General features: G+C 45.4%; 1 protein-coding gene across 7 annotated transcripts in view; it reads right to left on the reverse strand.

The window, feature by feature from the left end:
• Window positions 1-1,712: 1,712 nt before the first annotated feature.
• LOC106613092 (kinase suppressor of Ras 1) overlaps window positions 1,713-17,296 on the reverse strand; it is a 62,592-nt gene continuing 47,008 nt past the window's right edge. For 4 of the 7 annotated variants that reach the window (XM_045724677.1, XM_045724681.1, XM_045724680.1 and 1 more), the window contains 18 exons: window positions 14,925-15,063; window positions 14,423-14,825; window positions 14,060-14,196; window positions 13,768-13,837; window positions 13,223-13,306; window positions 13,071-13,132; window positions 12,839-12,951; window positions 12,533-12,713; window positions 12,128-12,169; window positions 11,695-11,752; window positions 11,473-11,530; window positions 7,456-7,698; window positions 6,191-6,387; window positions 5,925-6,021; window positions 5,688-5,827; window positions 4,945-5,076; window positions 3,991-4,126; window positions 1,713-3,762 (listed from right to left, as the gene is read on the reverse strand). In XM_045724677.1, coding sequence (XP_045580633.1) covers window positions 3,616-3,762; window positions 3,991-4,126; window positions 4,945-5,076; window positions 5,688-5,827; window positions 5,925-6,021; window positions 6,191-6,387; window positions 7,456-7,698; window positions 11,473-11,530; window positions 11,695-11,752; window positions 12,128-12,169; window positions 12,533-12,713; window positions 12,839-12,951; window positions 13,071-13,132; window positions 13,223-13,306; window positions 13,768-13,837; window positions 14,060-14,196; window positions 14,423-14,825; window positions 14,925-15,063 — 2,439 coding nt within the window. In that variant the 3' untranslated portion in view covers window positions 1,713-3,615. Of the gene's footprint in view, window positions 3,763-3,990; window positions 4,127-4,944; window positions 5,077-5,687; window positions 5,828-5,895; window positions 6,022-6,190; window positions 6,388-7,455; window positions 7,699-11,472; window positions 11,531-11,694; window positions 11,753-12,127; window positions 12,170-12,532; window positions 12,714-12,838; window positions 12,952-13,070; window positions 13,133-13,222; window positions 13,307-13,767; window positions 13,838-14,059; window positions 14,197-14,422; window positions 14,826-14,924; window positions 15,064-16,813; window positions 17,080-17,296 lie in introns of those variants that run through there. The other 3 variants (XM_045724679.1, XM_045724678.1, XM_045724683.1) reach the window with 3 other exon arrangements.

The raw sequence follows: 17,296 nt of genomic DNA on the forward strand, positions 1-17,296 counted from the left end.
TCATGCCCTAAAATTGACGTTACAAATCATTATCACTGGTGTTGCAAAATCTTCAAACCAAGGGAATATGACTTGCAGATGATATCTCTAGCAGAACATCCCCAAATTTCTATTTACACTGAACAAAAATATAAACGTTGGTCCCATGTTTCATGAGCTGAAATAAAATATCCCAGAAATGTTCCATATGCACAAAAAGCTTATTTCTCTCAAACTTTGTGCACAAATTTGTTAGTGAGCATTTCTCCTTTGCCAAGATAATCCATCCACCGGACAGGCGTGGCATATCAAGAAGCTGATTAAACCACATGATCATTACACAGGTGCATTTTTTGGCATGCTGACTGCAGGAAGGCCCACCAGAGCTGTTGCCAGATAATTGAATGTAATTTCTCTACCATAAGCCACTTCCAATGTCACTTCCAATGACAATTTGGCAGTAAGTCCAACCGGCCTCACAACCGCAGATCACGTGTAACCACGCCAGCCCAGGACCTTCACATCCTGCTTCTTCACCTGCAGGGTCATCTGAGACCAGCCACCTGGACAGATTATGAAACTGAGGAGTATTTCTGTCAGTAATAAAGCCCTTTTTTGGGGGAAAATCTCATTCTGATTGGCTGGGCCAGCTCCCCAGTGGGTGGGTGGGCCTATGCTCTCCCAGGCTCACACATGGCTGCACCCATAGCTCCCAGTCATGTGAAATCCATAGATGATTTAATTGACTGATTTCCTCATATGAACTGAAACTCAGTAAAATCATTGAAATTGTTGCATGTTGCGTTTATATTTTTGTTCAGTATATATGGACATTTTGAATGAGAAGAAATCAGAACTTTCTGATAAGGAGGCACTTCCATTTGTCTCTCTTGGATTCAGTGACAATCTTTATAATTTTGGTATTTTAGTAATAATGCCACAAATAGACTCACATTTATTTGTATTTGTCTCAATGTTCTAGAAGAGAAATAACCATGTGCTACTTTGTACTGACATTTTGCACATACTGTATATTTCACAACACACTTTTTGATGTAATCCTGCATATCAGTAGCAGAAGTGTATTGGGACCACCATTGTCTTGGTCATCATGAACATGTCTGTTCTCTGCATCCTCTCTCTTCTGGGAACTGGTGAGTCAGTGACACCCATATTTAAGGTCAGTCAAAGTTTTGAATCCCGGATTGCCCCTTTAAATCAAGTCAAACACTTGGAGATAAATCAACTGTATAAATGGTGTCTAGTGTGCTTGTAATTTAGCTGCTTAAATCCTTAATGTAAAGTGATACATTACAATTACATTTACATTTAAGTCATTTAGCAGACGCTCTTATCCAGAGTGACTTACAAATTGGTGCATTCACCTTATGATATCCAGTGGAACAACCACTTTACAATAGTGCATCTAAATATTTTAAGGGGGGGGGGGGTTAGAAGGATTACTTTATCCTATCCTAGGTATTCCTTAAAGAGGTGGGGTTTCAGGTGTCTCCGGAAGGTGGTGATTGACTCCGCTGTCCTGGCGTCGTGAGGGAGCTTGTTCCACCATTGGGGTGCCAGAGCAGCGAACAGTTTTGACTGGGCTGAGCGGGAACTGTGCTTCCTCAGAGGTAGGGGGGCCAGCAGGCCAGAGGTGGATGAATGATACCTTTATCTAACTGATCATACATTCAAACTGTTGTCAGCATTCCACAACAAGACACAGAACCAAATGATGTGAGTTTAGTTTTATCATCTTTCACTGAAGAAACCAGAAACACCTTGAGTGTAGCCACAATCTGTACAAAAATATACATTCTTATGACATAAACACCAACCATCTTTAAATATTGTACAATTTGTTTACCGAGTGTTTAGTGAGGGGAAAAATGTTTAAAAGCTCTACATAATTAAATGTGAAGTACCTATAATGTAATGTAAAAACTTTGTACACAACATTTATTTTATCTGTACATTAAATAAAACAATTCTATCTATATAGCAGATACATTTATCTTTGTTATCACTGCTAACATTAAATCACTGCAGTCTTTCACAGGGTTCATCTGTGGTTATCCAGCACATTACATTCAGCAACCAACCAAACAAGCAGGCTGACACAGGCACACAAAGAGTGCACAAGAGGCAAGTCAACATCTTACAATGAACCTCATTATTACTTCGTCTTGCATACTGAAGGCTACAACCTAAGTTGTAGGGTGAGAGAGAAATAGAGAGAGGGAAAAAAAGAGGAGAGAAAGAGAGGAAAATTCAAAGAAAGCAAGTGGTTAGACAAGACTGTTTGCATTAGCCACTACTAGCACCAAAATCTCAATACACAAACTGAAGTTAGGCAGAGAACAACAAACAACCCAGGCAGTGCATTATGGTACATTTAACAAGTTGACAATGATACATGACTCTATATATTGGTGGCACAATTGGCTGTGGTACCAGTCATTCTGCTGGGTTGTCCATTCCTCTGAATTCCTCTGAATCTAATACCAAACAGGCTATTCCTATGGATTGATAAGCACCGGTTGTCACTGAGATGTGTGTTATTTGTATATGTAGGCGCAGCGAAACTGCAGACCCTGACTGCAATGGTCCCACAGGCAATGATGATGAACCCAGGGCCTTCACACAGAGAGCAAGGAGAGAAGAAGAAAGATAATGGGATAGATCAAGGAGAGGAGTGGAGGAGGGAAAAAATAATTTGGGGAAACAAGAGTTGATGTTGGGGAGGGAGTTTGAGGGGGGTGGAAGTAAAGAGGAGGAGGAGGGGTCCAAGGGAGACAGGGAGGGTGAAGTGGAGCAGGAACAGGTGGAGTCAGTCAGTGGTCATCCAGGAGAGAGCAGCGGCACCCAGAGAGGAAGTGGAAGAGCAAGAGGGAGGGAGGGAGTGAGACCCAAACAGAGATGACAAGAGAGGTATGACAGAAATATTCACAGAAGGGTGGGACACTCAAGCCTCCAATCACTGCCCACAGAGATGGACAGCAGAGACAGGGAGAGGGGTAGGGGTTGGTGCTATTATAAAGTATCCTCTCTTTTAAAACATGGCCAGATTTAGGCATTCAAAACAATCAGTGCTGAAATGAACAGTCACAAACCTAACAGTTTCAACATACATTCAAACTGTTGTCAGCATTCCACAACAAGACACAGAACCAAATGATGTGAGTTTAGTTTTATCATCTTTCACTGAAGAAACCAAACCTTTTGTCCTGTTCAACTTTTACTTAAAAATTTGTTTTTAGCAAAAATTCCCTATTAAAGACATTTCTTCTCACTGTATAAAGCTGGTAATTTGCATCACATTCATCCATTTTAGTTATTTAAATCAAAGGTCCTACAAAAAAAACATACAGTAGGCCCAGGTTTATCGGATGGCTACACCCCTCCACCATAAACACATTCTTATTCACACACTCATATAAACACCACCTGTTCTCCCTGCTCCATCCAATGTGACATCACTGGAGGGACAGGGATCAACAGGTACATCCAGCCATGAGAGCCCAAAACCATCAGAGTGGCATCCCCATAGACGTTGCAGAAGTAGTAATATATATATATATATATATTACACACACAGTAAGTATATTCAGTATATCTCAAATGGGATCCTGGTCTTTAGGATACATACTCGGCTGACTTCCAGAAGTGTCCTGGGTGAGAGAGCCTGCGGTTGAGCTTTGGCAGCTTCTCCAGCATGTCAGTCAGCTGGGTGAAGGAGGGACGCTCTTCCAGCTTGAAGGACCAACAGGCAGACAGTATCTCCTACAGGACAGGAGGGAGGGGGTATTTATCTAATCCCACATCCATCCTTATGGCTATAAACACAATGTACAGTAGAAGATAATCCATCCAAACGTTTTGGCTCTGGTAGTACAATGTTAGTCTGTTTTATATCACTCGCACACTGAGAATAATATTGTTTGGTTTATTATCATGTCAATAAAGTACACTAAGCTTCCCAGGGGACATCACACTGCTCTTTGACCTTACCGTAACCTCCTTGCCCAGGCTGACCTTTGCCAGGACCTTCTTGATGCCCTCTCCACTGCCCACCTGCCAGATGGTGGCCTCTGCCGGCTGGTTGGTGAGTGGCCAGCCACGGGCCTGCAGCTCATACCAAATGGTGCTGGGGATTGAAATATACTGTATGGTTAGCACCCAAGTCCTAACCCTGTATACAAACAGCATACACATACTCACACATTCATTTCATAGGGAGCCACATTTCAGCCTATTTATGTATGTATCGCCCACATTTTCTTTTTAAAACATTCAGATGTCCTATATTTAAGTATACTGTACAAAAATATAAACGCAACATGAAACAATTTCAATGATACAGACAGAAATACTCCTCAGCATCCCCCCCATCAGATGATCCCACAGGTGAAGAAGACGGATGTGGAGGTCCTGGGCTGGCGTGGTTACAGTTCTGCGGCTGTGAGGCCGGTTGGATGCACTGCCAAATTCTCTAAAATGACGTTGGAGGCGGCTTATGGTACAGAAAAGAACATTCCATTCTCTGGCAACAGCTCTGTTGCACATTCCTGCAGTCAGCATGCCAATGGCACGCTCACTCAAAACTTCAGGCATTTGTGGCATTGGGTTGTGTGACAAAACTGCACATTTTAGAGTGGCATTTTATTGTCCCCAGCACAAGGTGCACCTGTGTAATGATCATGCTGTTTAATCAGCTTCTTCATATGCCACACCTGTCAGGTAGATGGATTATCTTGGCAGAGAAAGGCTCACTAACACAGATGTAAACACATTTGTGCACAAAATCTGAGAGAAATAAGCTTTTTGTGGGTATGAAAAATGCCTGGGATCTTTTATTTCAGCTCATGAAACATGGGACCAACATGTTGCGTCTATATTTTTGTTCAGTATAAATGCAGTATTATTATTATGGCAGGATGTAAGATGAGAGGAAGTTGTGTGTACCCAAAGGCATAGACGTCTGCAGCGTTGGAGAAAGGCAGGCGGTCCTCATGGTTCCCAGTGCCCATCCTGCGGACGATCTCAGGGGCCAGGTAGTAGATCCAGCCATGAGGGAGCCTCAGCTCGTTCTCTTGCCTGGACACACACACAGACACCCACAGATGGAAAAACATTTTTTATCCTTCATCTGGACTGAAAAGGTGTAGAAGTATACTCCTCAGTGTGTTTAACAATTTTTTGTATATTATTATTTATATATATATATATATAAAAAATAATAATAATAATTTGTACCCCCTTTTCTCCCCAATTTTGTCATATCCATCCAATTGGTAGTAACAGTCTTGTCACATAGCTGCAACTCTCGTATGGACTAAGGAGAGGCGAAGGTTGAGAGCCATGCGACCTCCGAAACACAACCCAACCAAGCTGCACTACTTCTTGACACAAGGCCCGCTTAACCCGGAAGCCAGCCACACCAATGTGTCGGAAGAAACACAGTACACCTGGCAACCGCATCAGCGTGCATGCGCCCGGCCCGCCACAGGAGTCGCTAGAGCGCGATGGGACAAGGACATCCCGGCCGGCCAAACCCTGCCCTAACCCGGTCGTGGCTGGCTGCAACACAGCCCGGTATTGAACCAGGATCTGTAGTAACGCAGCTAGCACTGCGATGCAGCGCCTTAGACAGCTGCGCCACTTGGGAGGCTAGTGTATTTAACTTTTGACCGTTTTTTTTTGCTTACCTCTTGTGGTACTCTTGTACCACTCCGGACATTCCAAAAAGGCCAAAGTCTGTGATTACCACTTTGTTTGTGTCATAGAACACATTCTTGGACTTCAGGTCCTTGTGAACGATTCCTTTAGCATGAAGGTAGCCCATACCCTGAGGAAGAGGTCAGAGTTTAGTCACTTTCAGTGAAAGGAAGAGTAGGCTGCTTACAATGTACTTACAATTCAAGAGAAGTTGAGTAGTAGCACACCTTAACAATTTCCTGAGCGATCTGCCTTGTCTTGTTGTTGTCTAGCGTGTTCTTGGCATCTCTTACAACAGAGAATAGTGTCCGACCTTTGCAGAAACTGAGAGAAAACAAGAGGAAATGTCCAAACAAAGCCTTTCCTGGTTTCCTCATTTGTTAAACCAAGACACATTTAATACCTCTCATAGATTGATTGAAGGGTTCCAGCTTTTCCCTGCTCAACTCCCCTAAACATCCCCACCTTCCTTTCCCACTTCCCTCCCCCTAACCTGGTGATGATGGCGAGGTGTGGCGGGGCCATGCAGGCCCCCATGAAGAGGACCACGTTCTCGTGGCGGGTCTGTCTGTAGTTCATCACTTCCTTCTTAAACAGCTTCAGATGGTCCTGGTTATTACCATCTATCTCCAGCAGCCGAATGGCCACCTCTCCATGCCAGCGCCCCTTATGAACCTTCCCCCAACGGCCCTGGAATAGGGAAGTATGTATGGGTTCTTGTGTTAGCTATTTTTTTCTGTTCCCATTCAAGGAACTCTAATTTAGTCCATTGGCCTTTTTTTTAAAGGAGACATGCAGATACCAATTCACTTTGAATATGAGCCCTACTACCCCACCTCTGTGTAGATACAGCTGTTGTCATATACACTTGTTGGCCAGTTTATTAGGTACACCCATCTAGTACCGGGTCAGACACCTCTGTAGCTATGAAGGGATGCCACAATGTTCAGACGCTGTGGTGTTCCAACATTGCAAAATTGGTAGCATAGGACCTAACGTGCGCCGGGAAAACATTCCCCACACCATTACACCACCGCCATCAGCCTGTACCGTTGACACCAGGCAGGATGGGGCCTTGGACTCAGCATGACACAACAGGAACCGGGATTCGTCAGACCAGGCAATGTTTTTCCACTCCTCAATTGTCCAGTGTTGGTGATCGCTTGCCCACTGGAGCCGCTTCTTCTTCTTTTTAGCTGATAGGACTGGATTCCGGTGTGGTCGTCTGCTGCAATAGCCCATCCATGACAAGGACCAACGAGTTGTGCTTTCCGAGATGCTGTTCTGCACACCACTGTTGTACAGCACCGTTATTTGCCTGTTTGTGGCCCGCCTGTTAGCTTGCACGATTCTTGCCATTCTCCTTCGCCCTCTCTCATCAACAAGCTGTTTTCGTCCACAGGACTGCCACTGACTGGATGATTTTTGTTTGTACCACCATTCTTGGTAAAACCCTAGACACTGTTTTACGTGAAAACCCCAGGAGGCTGGCCGTTTCTGAGATATTCGAACCAACGTGCCTGGCACCGATGGTCATACCACGCTCAAAGACACTTTAGTCACTCGGTTTGCCCATTCTAACTTTCAATCAAACAGTAACCAAATGCCTCGATGCCTGTCTGCCTGTATTATATAGCAAGCCATGGCAACATGACTCACTGTCTGTAGGAGCGAACCATTTTCGTGAACGGGTAGGTGTACCTAATAAACTGACGACTGAGTGCATATTTACCACTATGTAAAGCTGGAGTCATTCACCTTGCCAATGAGCTCCCCCAGCTCCAGCTGCTCGTAGGGGATGTCCCACTCCTGCAGATATACACTGGTCTGGCTGGCCTTACGGGAGATGGGCCCCCTCCATTGGCCACCGGCCAGTCGGCCCCGGTAGCTGGGCAGGTCCTCTATCTTATCCCCATCACACTCTCCGTTTGAGTGGCCCTTCTCTCTGCCCTCCCTGCTACCGTTTCCCTCATCCTCCTCTCCTGGGTATTCCTCCTCTTCCTGAATACACAGAGACAAAGCATGCACAAATTGTGTCATGACAACTCAAACAAAACATACAATCAGGGGGATATTCAATCAATTGCAGATTGAGATTTCTGGAAATCAGTTTCAGAAGTCTGTTAGATTTTTTTGCTGGTTTATTTGCTCACAACAGCACAGTTAGAGAGATTGGAATAAAAACTGAAACCCAAATAGAATAACATTTGTATTTGTCACAGTGAAATGCTCACTCACAAGCCCTTAACCAACAATGCAGTTCTAAGAAAAATACGTGTTAAATAAAAAATTTAAGTTACAAATAATTAAAGAGCAGCAGTAAAATAACAATAGCAAAGCTATATACAGGGGGTACCGGTACAGAGCGTAAAAGAGGGCATGGGGGGGGGGGGGTTGGCAATGCAAAAAGTCTGGGTAGCCATTTGATTAGCTGTTCAGGAGTCTTATTGCTTGGGGGTAGAAGCTGTTAAGTCTTTTGGATCTAGACTTGGTGCTCCGATACCGCTTGCCGTGCGGTGGCAGAGAGAACAGTCTATGACTAGGGTGGCTGGAGTCTTTGACAAATTTTAGGGCCTTCCTCTGACACCGCCTGGTATAGAGGTCCTGTATGGCAGGAAGCTTGGCCCCAGTGATGTACTGGGCCCGAACGCACTACCCTCTGTAGTGCCTTGCGGTCATAGACCGAGCAGTTGCCAAAACAGGCAGTGATGCAACCAGTCAGGATACTCTCGATGGTGCAGCTCTATACATTTTTGAGGATCTAAGGACCAATAGAAAATGTATGTACAGTCACTGTGGGGACGACGTCATCGAAGCACTTATTGATAAAGCCTGTGACTGATGTGGTGTACTCCTCAATGCCATTGGAAGAATCCCGGAACATATTCCAGTCTGTGCTAGAAAAACAGTCCTGTAGCTTAGCATCTGCTTCATCTCACCACTTTTTTATTGACCGAGTCACTGGTGCTTCCTGCTTTAGTTTTTGCTTATCAGCAGGAATCTGGTGGATAGAATTATGGTCAGAATTGCCAAATGGAGGGCGAGGCGAAGGAAAGCTTTGTATGCATCTGTGTGTGGAGTAAAGGTGGTCTAGTGTTTTTTTCCCTCTGTTTTTTTCCCCCATTTACCATGCTGGTAGAAATGAGGGAAAACGGATTTAAGTTTCCCTGCATTAAAGTCCCCTGCCACTAGGAGCGCCTTCTCTGGATGAGAGTTTCCCTGTTTGCTTATGGCCGTATACAGCTCATTCGGTGCGGTCTTAGTGCCAGCATGTGGTGGTAAATAGACAGCTACGAAGAATATAGATGAAAACACTCAAGGTAAATAGTGTGGTCTACAGCTTATCATGAGATACTCTACCTCAGGTGAGCAAAACCTCGATTTCCTTAGATTTCGTGCACCAGCTGTTGTTTACAAATATACATAGACCGCACCCCAAAAAAGCGTAAAACCCACCAGCTGTATTTTATTCATGTCGTCGTTCAGCCACGACTCGGTGGAAAATAAGATATTACAGTTTTTAATGTCCCGTTGGCAGGATATATGTGCTCATAGTTTGTCTATCATTTTATCCAATGATTGTACGTCGCCTAATAGGACCGATGGTAAAGGCAGATTACCCACTTGTGGTCGGATCCTTACAAGCACCCAGACCTACGTCCCCGATATCTCCATCTCTTTCTCCTGCAAATGACGGGGATGAGGGCCTTGTCGGGTGTCTGGAGAAAATCCTTCGCAACCGACTCATTAAAGAAAAAATCTTCTTCCAGTGCGGTGTGAGTAATCGCTGTCCTGATATCTAGAAGCTCTTTTCGGTTATAAGAGACGGTGGCAGAAACATTATGTACAAAACAAGTTACAACTAACACGAAAAAACACACACACAATAGCACAACTGGTTAGGGGACTGTAAAAAAACGGCAGCCATCTCCTTCGGCGCCATCTCCTTAGAGAAATATAGAAAACTTAATAAAAGGCTGGTTCTCTATGGTAAAATGATCGTATCAGTATCATTGCACCACATAATTAACTCGACTAGAGAACTCTCACTTGATCAGGTAAATGCTGCTGGGTGATTTCCCCATTGCAAAACATGGAACCGTCTTCTATTTCACTTCCTCAGCAACTACCGAACAATGCAACCAATTTGTTGACTTCTTCAAGGCTAAAATCAACACCATTGGACAGAACATTGTATCCTTCAACCTCAACCCCACTCTAGCTCCTACCCCACCACCCATATCTAAAGAATGACGACTACCGGTGGCCCCCGTGACCCTATTGTAACATCAATGTTCAAAACATGCTCAGCTGCTTTCAACCTGTTCATCAATTCTCTCCACACTAGGCAGGTGCCGTCACTGTTCAACATCGCTGCTCAAGAAACCAAGGCCTCATCTCAAACTACAGGCCTATTTCCAACCTCCCATTTGTATCTAAAGTCCTGGAAAAGATAGTGGCAACTCAGCTTCACTCACACATCAGTGCTAACCAGCTTTATGAAGCTCACCAGTCTGGCTTTAGGTCCTTGCACAGTACTGAGACAGCCCTGGTGAAGGTTATAAATGACCTGTTCGTGGCTGCAGATACAGGATCCCCCACCATCTTGATTCTTCTGGACCTCAGTGCTGCTTTTGACACAGTAGATCACACCATTCTACTGGAGTGCCTCAGAGAGCACACTGCCAATCTGTGGGACTGCACTAAACTGGTTTAACTCCTACCTCTCTAACCGCAAGCAGAATGTCACCCTCAGTGAGGCAAGATCAGAGGAGTCCGCCATAGCCTGCATGGTCCCACAAGGGTCGGTGTTAGCACCTATCCTCTTCCTGCTCTACATGCTCCCACTTGGCCAGATCTTCAGACAGCACAGTGTCCAATTCAACAGCATCAAGACAAAGGCAATGCTGATAGATAGACAGCCCCCAGCAGATCAACTCCTGCAGCATCCGCCCTACAGCATTCGCCGTGCAGCATCCGCCCTACAGCATTCGCCGTGCAGCATCCGCCCTGCCATAGACAGCCACATCATCCCACTCATCAGTAATCACTAATTTGGGTGTGAAATTTGACCCTGCTCTCTCCTTCAATGCCCACATTAGTCTGTTAAATGCCATTCTTTCACCTGAAGAACATCTCCCGCCTAAGACCTCTCTCACAACATCTGACGCAGAAAAGCTAATCCATGCATTCATTTTCTCCAGAATTGATAATGGGAACGCAGTTCTTGACATACTAAAAAGTCTGCCCACACCCCCCCCATTCTTGCTGAGCTCCATTGGCTACTTGTTCCTCAAATAATTGACTATAACATTCTCCACCTTGTCTGAAAAACCCTGAATGGCATCTGACCCACCTACCTGTCAGACCAATTCTCCCCCATGAACCTCCACACCTCCTACGTTCAAGCCACGCTAAACTCCTCCATGCCGTCAGGACCAGGCTCCGCACAATGGGGGACCGTGTCTTTTCCTCCCAAGCACCACACCTATGGAACTCCCTCCCTGATAATGTCAGGGCTGTTCAGACTGTTGGGGCTTTTAAAGCAGGCCTTAATGTTCTTCTCTATCATCTGTCCTACCCTTCCTCCTACACTTTGATTGTTACTTTTATGATATGGTTAGACACACAGTACATATTTGTTTTTAAACTAGTTTATTTCTATTTAATCTTATGCACTTTGAGATTATTATTGTATAATGAAAAGTGCTTTACAAATGTAATTAATAAATTGTTATTATTATTTTTCTGCCACCAGGGATTTTGGGTACTCACCGCTCCACATTCCTGTCCTTGACATGGAGGTTCTGATTGTGCCAGCTGCTGTGTGTCTCTGTGGGGACAAACATCACCATAAACAGGGGTTCCTCATTTTAACGTAACCCTGTCTAGTAGAAACTATGGTAAACTATGGTGGGACTTACAGTAGACAATGTGGATGAAAAACCACAGCATTTTAAATGGTCTTTACTCGGACTCTAAGCTGTTGCCTCTTACCCAGTGTCATGGTGGCCTTCAGAGTGTAGTCCAACAGGATACGGTGAAGAGGAAACATCTGTGTGTGGGACAATGAGGATGTTGAGCAAAAGAACACAAATATCTGATTTATAGTAAAACTATTATTTAACTAACTCTATCTGTCTTCACTTCACTTCAGAGCATGCATCCTCTAAATTGTGATGGCTGCCTCTAACTGTCAGACCATACACAGCGCCAAGCTGCATTCAGTCAGTTCACCTTTTTGTCCACCAGAGAGCTGCCATGCACTGTAAAAGCCAAAGCTATCAGCATGTAATACTATGGCTTTGCTAAAAGCTTGTCATAAAGGACAGTGGCAGATGACAACACATGAAAGGGGGATGGTATTTTACTAGTTGGGCGGGACTACAGGACACAGGAAGGGAGCGGTATTAACTCAGTGTTAACTCACCAGGGAAGATAAACTGTTGTCTAGGTTGTAAATAACAGCCAGCTAAAGGACAAGAGGAGAAACAACCACCAGAGGAAAATGGAGAGGAGAGAGCGATATGATTGGGTTAGATAAGGTTAGATAAGCCACAAGCAGTTAAGGAGATGTTATAATAGGATATGATTAGTGGTAAAAGAGCAAATGAAGTGTGATTAGGAATTGGAGTATGATTAGAGATGTTCTATTACTGGCTTAGGGTGGATTTGGAGTTCAGTGTTGTGAGTTAGAAGTACAGCGTATAAATCTAGAGTCTTTGGGGTGGAGGCCTGTGAGAGATACTGGAGTACTGTAGCTTTGGAGTTACATGTTTGTGGAACAGAGTAGGAATCTAGAGCGTGCTTGTGCCTGTCATTGTGAGGGCCCGACCTGGGAAGTGGAAGCGGCTGTCTCGGGGCCCTTGGGGGGCGGGCGAAGGGTTGGGGGGCGGCGTGGCGGTGACGCTGGGGGGGTTGTTCTGCTGGAAGGGGGTGGGCGAGGAGGGTGTAGAGGAAGTGGTGGAGGAGGGGTTACTGCTGGAATCCATCTGACTCAGCATGGGAGGGTAGTCCTGAAAGAGAAGGTTTTCAACAGAAAGGTTTCATAAATTAAGGTTCAGGACAAATTAGAGATTCCATGTATGGTGACATTACTATTAATACACATACACACGTATGCTAAAACATTTTTTTCTACCTTTTTGGTTAGCACCTTAGGTAAAGTGCCAAACTGGATTGGTAACTCTGCCGTACGGTCAATTTGATTATTGATATCTGACGGTACGGATTCTGCCCGGCGGATTTGCGGGACTGAAATATAGGGAACAATGACTCAGTACTAAATTTACATTCTTGGGATGTACCGGGAAAAGGATCATTACAGTGTGCTTTTTTTGCCGTTTTGTATGCAGGAATGGACCAGGTCTTACGTGGGAGAAAAGATATCCTGCAGGGAAGAGCTTCTTTGGTACATTTGTTATGGCACTTTAACCTGGAAGCAGAGGAGAGAGTAGTTCGCAGAGGAGCAAAGAATGACTTGTGAACAAATGAAAGCAGCGATGTATAGAAGGCTTCTTCTTACTTGCAGTGTTTGCATTTAACACCAAACATCATGTTCTTATGACACACCTGGCATGTCTGTGAGAGCCAGGATTTGGTTGAAAACCTTAGGAGAGAGAGCAAAGCATGAATATATTTCAGTTATATCACAGCTTCTAATGTTGGAGTTGCCTACTGGGTAGTGGACAAACTAGGATGTTCAAGAGAAGTGTGTTGGAATTCTGTCATATCCCAAATGGTTTTCATTGGAATCTGTTATTTCTTTAACCAAAACTTTCACGCAATATCAAAATGAATAAATACACACTTCCCAATCAGATAAACACTGGTCTGGCTGAGTGTCTGCATAACTCAAATTCTCAGATTCTTGAGACGCCATTCTCACCAGACCGATGCAAGAAATGTTCGTGGTCTGTGCCAAGGTAGAACGCTGAGCTCAAAACCGGGATGTATTTTTTTCACAGTCCCATCACAAACTCCACTAAGACCCTGAGGGCCTCTAGGGCTTAAATGATAGATACATAAGTATGGTGTGACACAGGTCTTCATGATGATGATGTGTCCTACCTGTGTGTTACAGAGAGGCCGATATCCCTCCTCATCATCTGTGGAGACCCCCGGTGCAATGCTAGGTTATCTGGAATGGAATGAGAGAGAGAGAGAGAGAGGGAGTGTGAGAGGAGCTAGACAGAAAAGGGAACAGAGGACAGGAGCTAGAAAGTGGGAGGCGGAGGAAGAGAGAGAGAGAAACAAAGAGTGGGAGAAAGAAAGAGAGGAGAAAAGTGATGTAGTTCCAATCAAGTAGAGAGGGAAACAGAAAGGCAGAGTTCCCAGGTTCCACTGTGGCATCAGGACTCACGCTCCAGCAGCGTAGGGGTTCCTGGGAGGGTGTAGGGGGCGGTGGCTGGGCCAGGGGTCCGGGTGGAGTCTTCACACCCGTTCCCACTGCTACTGTTAATGTGCACATTCAGGAGCAGCTTGTTCTTCTTCCCACCCCTGCAGAGAGAGGGCTAGCTGTGTGGGTCACTCAGAGAACAGACACATCATTCACAGACAAACCAACTCATTCCATAGGTTTTAACTCAAACACCCACACTTGCTATGAAAATTGCCGCTCATATTCAATAGAGAAAACACAAAATAGCTAGTTCAATCAACAAAGGAAAACAACAAAATGGCTGCCTTAATTTAATTAAAGACAACAGAATAGAGAAACACCCACTTGTTGTTGGGCACTGGCTCTTCTATGCGGTTGGCCAGCTGTGACTCGTGGCTCTTGCTGCGTGTGAGGGTGATATTGAAGGGGAGTTGCAGCAATTTTCGGGAGGGGGACGTGCGTGGAGGGTGCTTGGCGCGTCTCTTGGAGGGAGGGGAATTGGAGAGGAGCAGAGGCGAGGAGGGGAAAGCGTCCAACATGCCTCCTGTGTAGACTTGATGCCCCTTATCGTCCACACAGGGTACGACAGTCACAGAGACAGAACGGGCGTGGGTATGCGGACTGAGGATGGAGCCACGGGGTAGGGTGGTGGGAGTGGAGGGGCGACGGTCCGGAGAAGGTAAGGTGTTACTGTCACGGCGGGGCGGCTCTGATATACTGGTTCCTGGGTCTTCCCTGATGTCCCCACCTAAAGCAGAAGTCAGAAGTTAGAGTTACAAACAGTACTAAACTACAGAGCACACAGCATCAATAAGCACTGTTATTAATGACAGAAAACATGTCTCACTGGCACTCTTTAGGCAGGAGAGGGCAGCAGTGAGTCTGGAGCACTCCTCTGGTTCAGAGCCCAGCTGTCTCATGGTGTCCTGCACCTGACAACTGGACATCTGCAGCAAAGCATCCAGGGACAGCTTCACTGGTACAGCCTGGACACAGAGAGAGAGAGAGATGGAGAGAGGATGAGAAAGAGGATGGAAAGAGATCTGAAACAAATGGGTAGAAGACTGAGACAGGGAGGTGTGTGGTTGTCCCAAACAAGTTGCTATGACATTCTACACAGATGTGCTGTGACACACTATCAACCCAACCCTTAGACAGGACAGTGTCAACACTATGTCACTTCGGGGCAGCCAGGGAGTGGGGGCACATTGTGTAATATGTGACATTTGGTCACTCTGGAGGTTACTTGGTGGCCATTTCAAGTCCAATGAAAAACACTACCCTTAAAGAGATGGCTACACTGAACCAAAATATAAATGAAACATGTAAAGTGTTGGTCCTATGTTTCATGAGCTGAAATAAACGATCCCAGAAATGTTCCATACGAACAAAAAGCTTATTTCTCTCAAATGTTGTGCACAAATTTGTTTACATCCCAGTTATTGAGCATTTCTCCTTTGCCAAGATAATCCACTTGACAGGTGTGGCATATCAAGAAGCTGATTAAACAGCATGATCATTACACAGGTGCACCTTGTGTTGGGGACAATAAAAGGCCTTAGTGGCCACAATGCCACAGATGTCTCAAGTTTTGAGGGAACTTGCAATTGGCATGCTGACTGCAGGAATGTCAGCCAGAGCTGTTGCCAGAGAACTGAATTAATTTCTCTACCATAAGCCGCCTCCAACATCGTTTTAGAGAATTTGACAGTACATCCAACCGGCCTCACAACTGCAGACCACGTGTATGGCGTCATGTGGGGGAGCGATTTTCTAATCTCAATGTTGTGAACAGAGTTCCCCAGGGTGGCGGTGGGGTTATGGTATGGGCAGGCATAAGCTACTGAAATTTTTTTGATGGCAATTTTAATGCACAGAAATACCTCAGGCCCATTTTGAGACCCATTTTTTTTAAGGTATCTTTAACCTACATATGCATATCTGTATTCCCAGTCATGTGAAATCCATAGATTAGGGCCTAATGAATATATTTCAGTTGACTGATTTCCTCATATGAACTGTAACAGAGTAAAACATTAGAAATTGTTGTATGAGGCCTCCCGAGTGACGGAGTGGTCCTAGCTGTGCGACTAGAGATCCTGGTTTGAGTCCAGGCTCTGTCGCAGCCGGCCACGACCGGGAGACCCATGGGGCGGCGTACAATTTGCCCAGCGTCGTCCGGGTTAAGGGAGGGTTTGGCTGGCAGGCATGTTCCTGTCCCATCGTGCACTAGCGACTCCTGTGGCGGGCTGGGCGCAATGCACGTTGACACGGTTGGCAGGTGTACGGTGTTTCCTCTGACACATTGGTGCGGCTGGCTTCCGGGTTAAGTGGGCGTTGTGTCAAGAAGCAGTGTGGCTTGGCGGAGTTTGTTTTGGAGGACGCACGGCTCTCGACCTTTGCCTCTCTCGAGTCCGTACAGGAGTTGCAGCGATGGGACAGGACTGTAACTACCAATTGGATATCACGAAATTGGGGAGAATTTTTTTTTTTTTCTGTTTTGTTCAGTATAGTTTACTCAGAGATTTCTGAGATGAGGTACCCCAGTGCTGGACTGGTGAATTCCGGAATCTACTGGCAAGCCATGAAAAGAAGGTTTAACCCAAATACCACCATCAACGCCTGTTATTTTACCACAATGAATTCTCCCACCTCCGGTCTCCCTGGCGACAGTCCTCAGCCCAGTGGTCCATACTAACCAGAGTAGCAGGGTTTCTGTGATGGAGTCTTAATTACCTGGCAACCATGTGGTTCCTGCATTGTCTCCATAGTAAACGGATGAAATGGACAAAAGGGCGCATGAAGTTGTGTTTGGCCCAGTGTGTCACACCCTGATCAGTTTCACCTGTCCTCGTTATTGTCTCCACCCCCTCCAGGTGTCGCTTGTTTTCCCAGTGTATTTATCCCTGTGTTTCCTGTCTCTCTGTGCCAGTTCGTCTTGTATGTTTCTAAGTCAACTAGTGGTTTTGCAGTGCTCATGCTTTTTGCATTCTCCCTTTTCTAGTCCTCACGGTTTTGACCCTTTCCTGTTTCTGGACCCTGCCTGACCATTCTGCCTGCCTTGACAATGAGCCTGTCTGCCACTCTGTACCTCCTGGACTCTGATCGGGTTTTGACCTTTTTGCCTGTCCACGACCGTTCTCTTGCCTACCCTTTTGGATGAATAAACATTGTTAGACTCCAACCATCTGCCTCCTGTGTCTGCATCTGGGTCTTGCC

Source organism: Salmo salar, chromosome ssa09 (assembly GCF_905237065.1).
Source record: "Salmo salar chromosome ssa09, Ssal_v3.1, whole genome shotgun sequence".
NCBI classification, from domain to species: domain Eukaryota; kingdom Metazoa; phylum Chordata; class Actinopteri; order Salmoniformes; family Salmonidae; genus Salmo; species Salmo salar.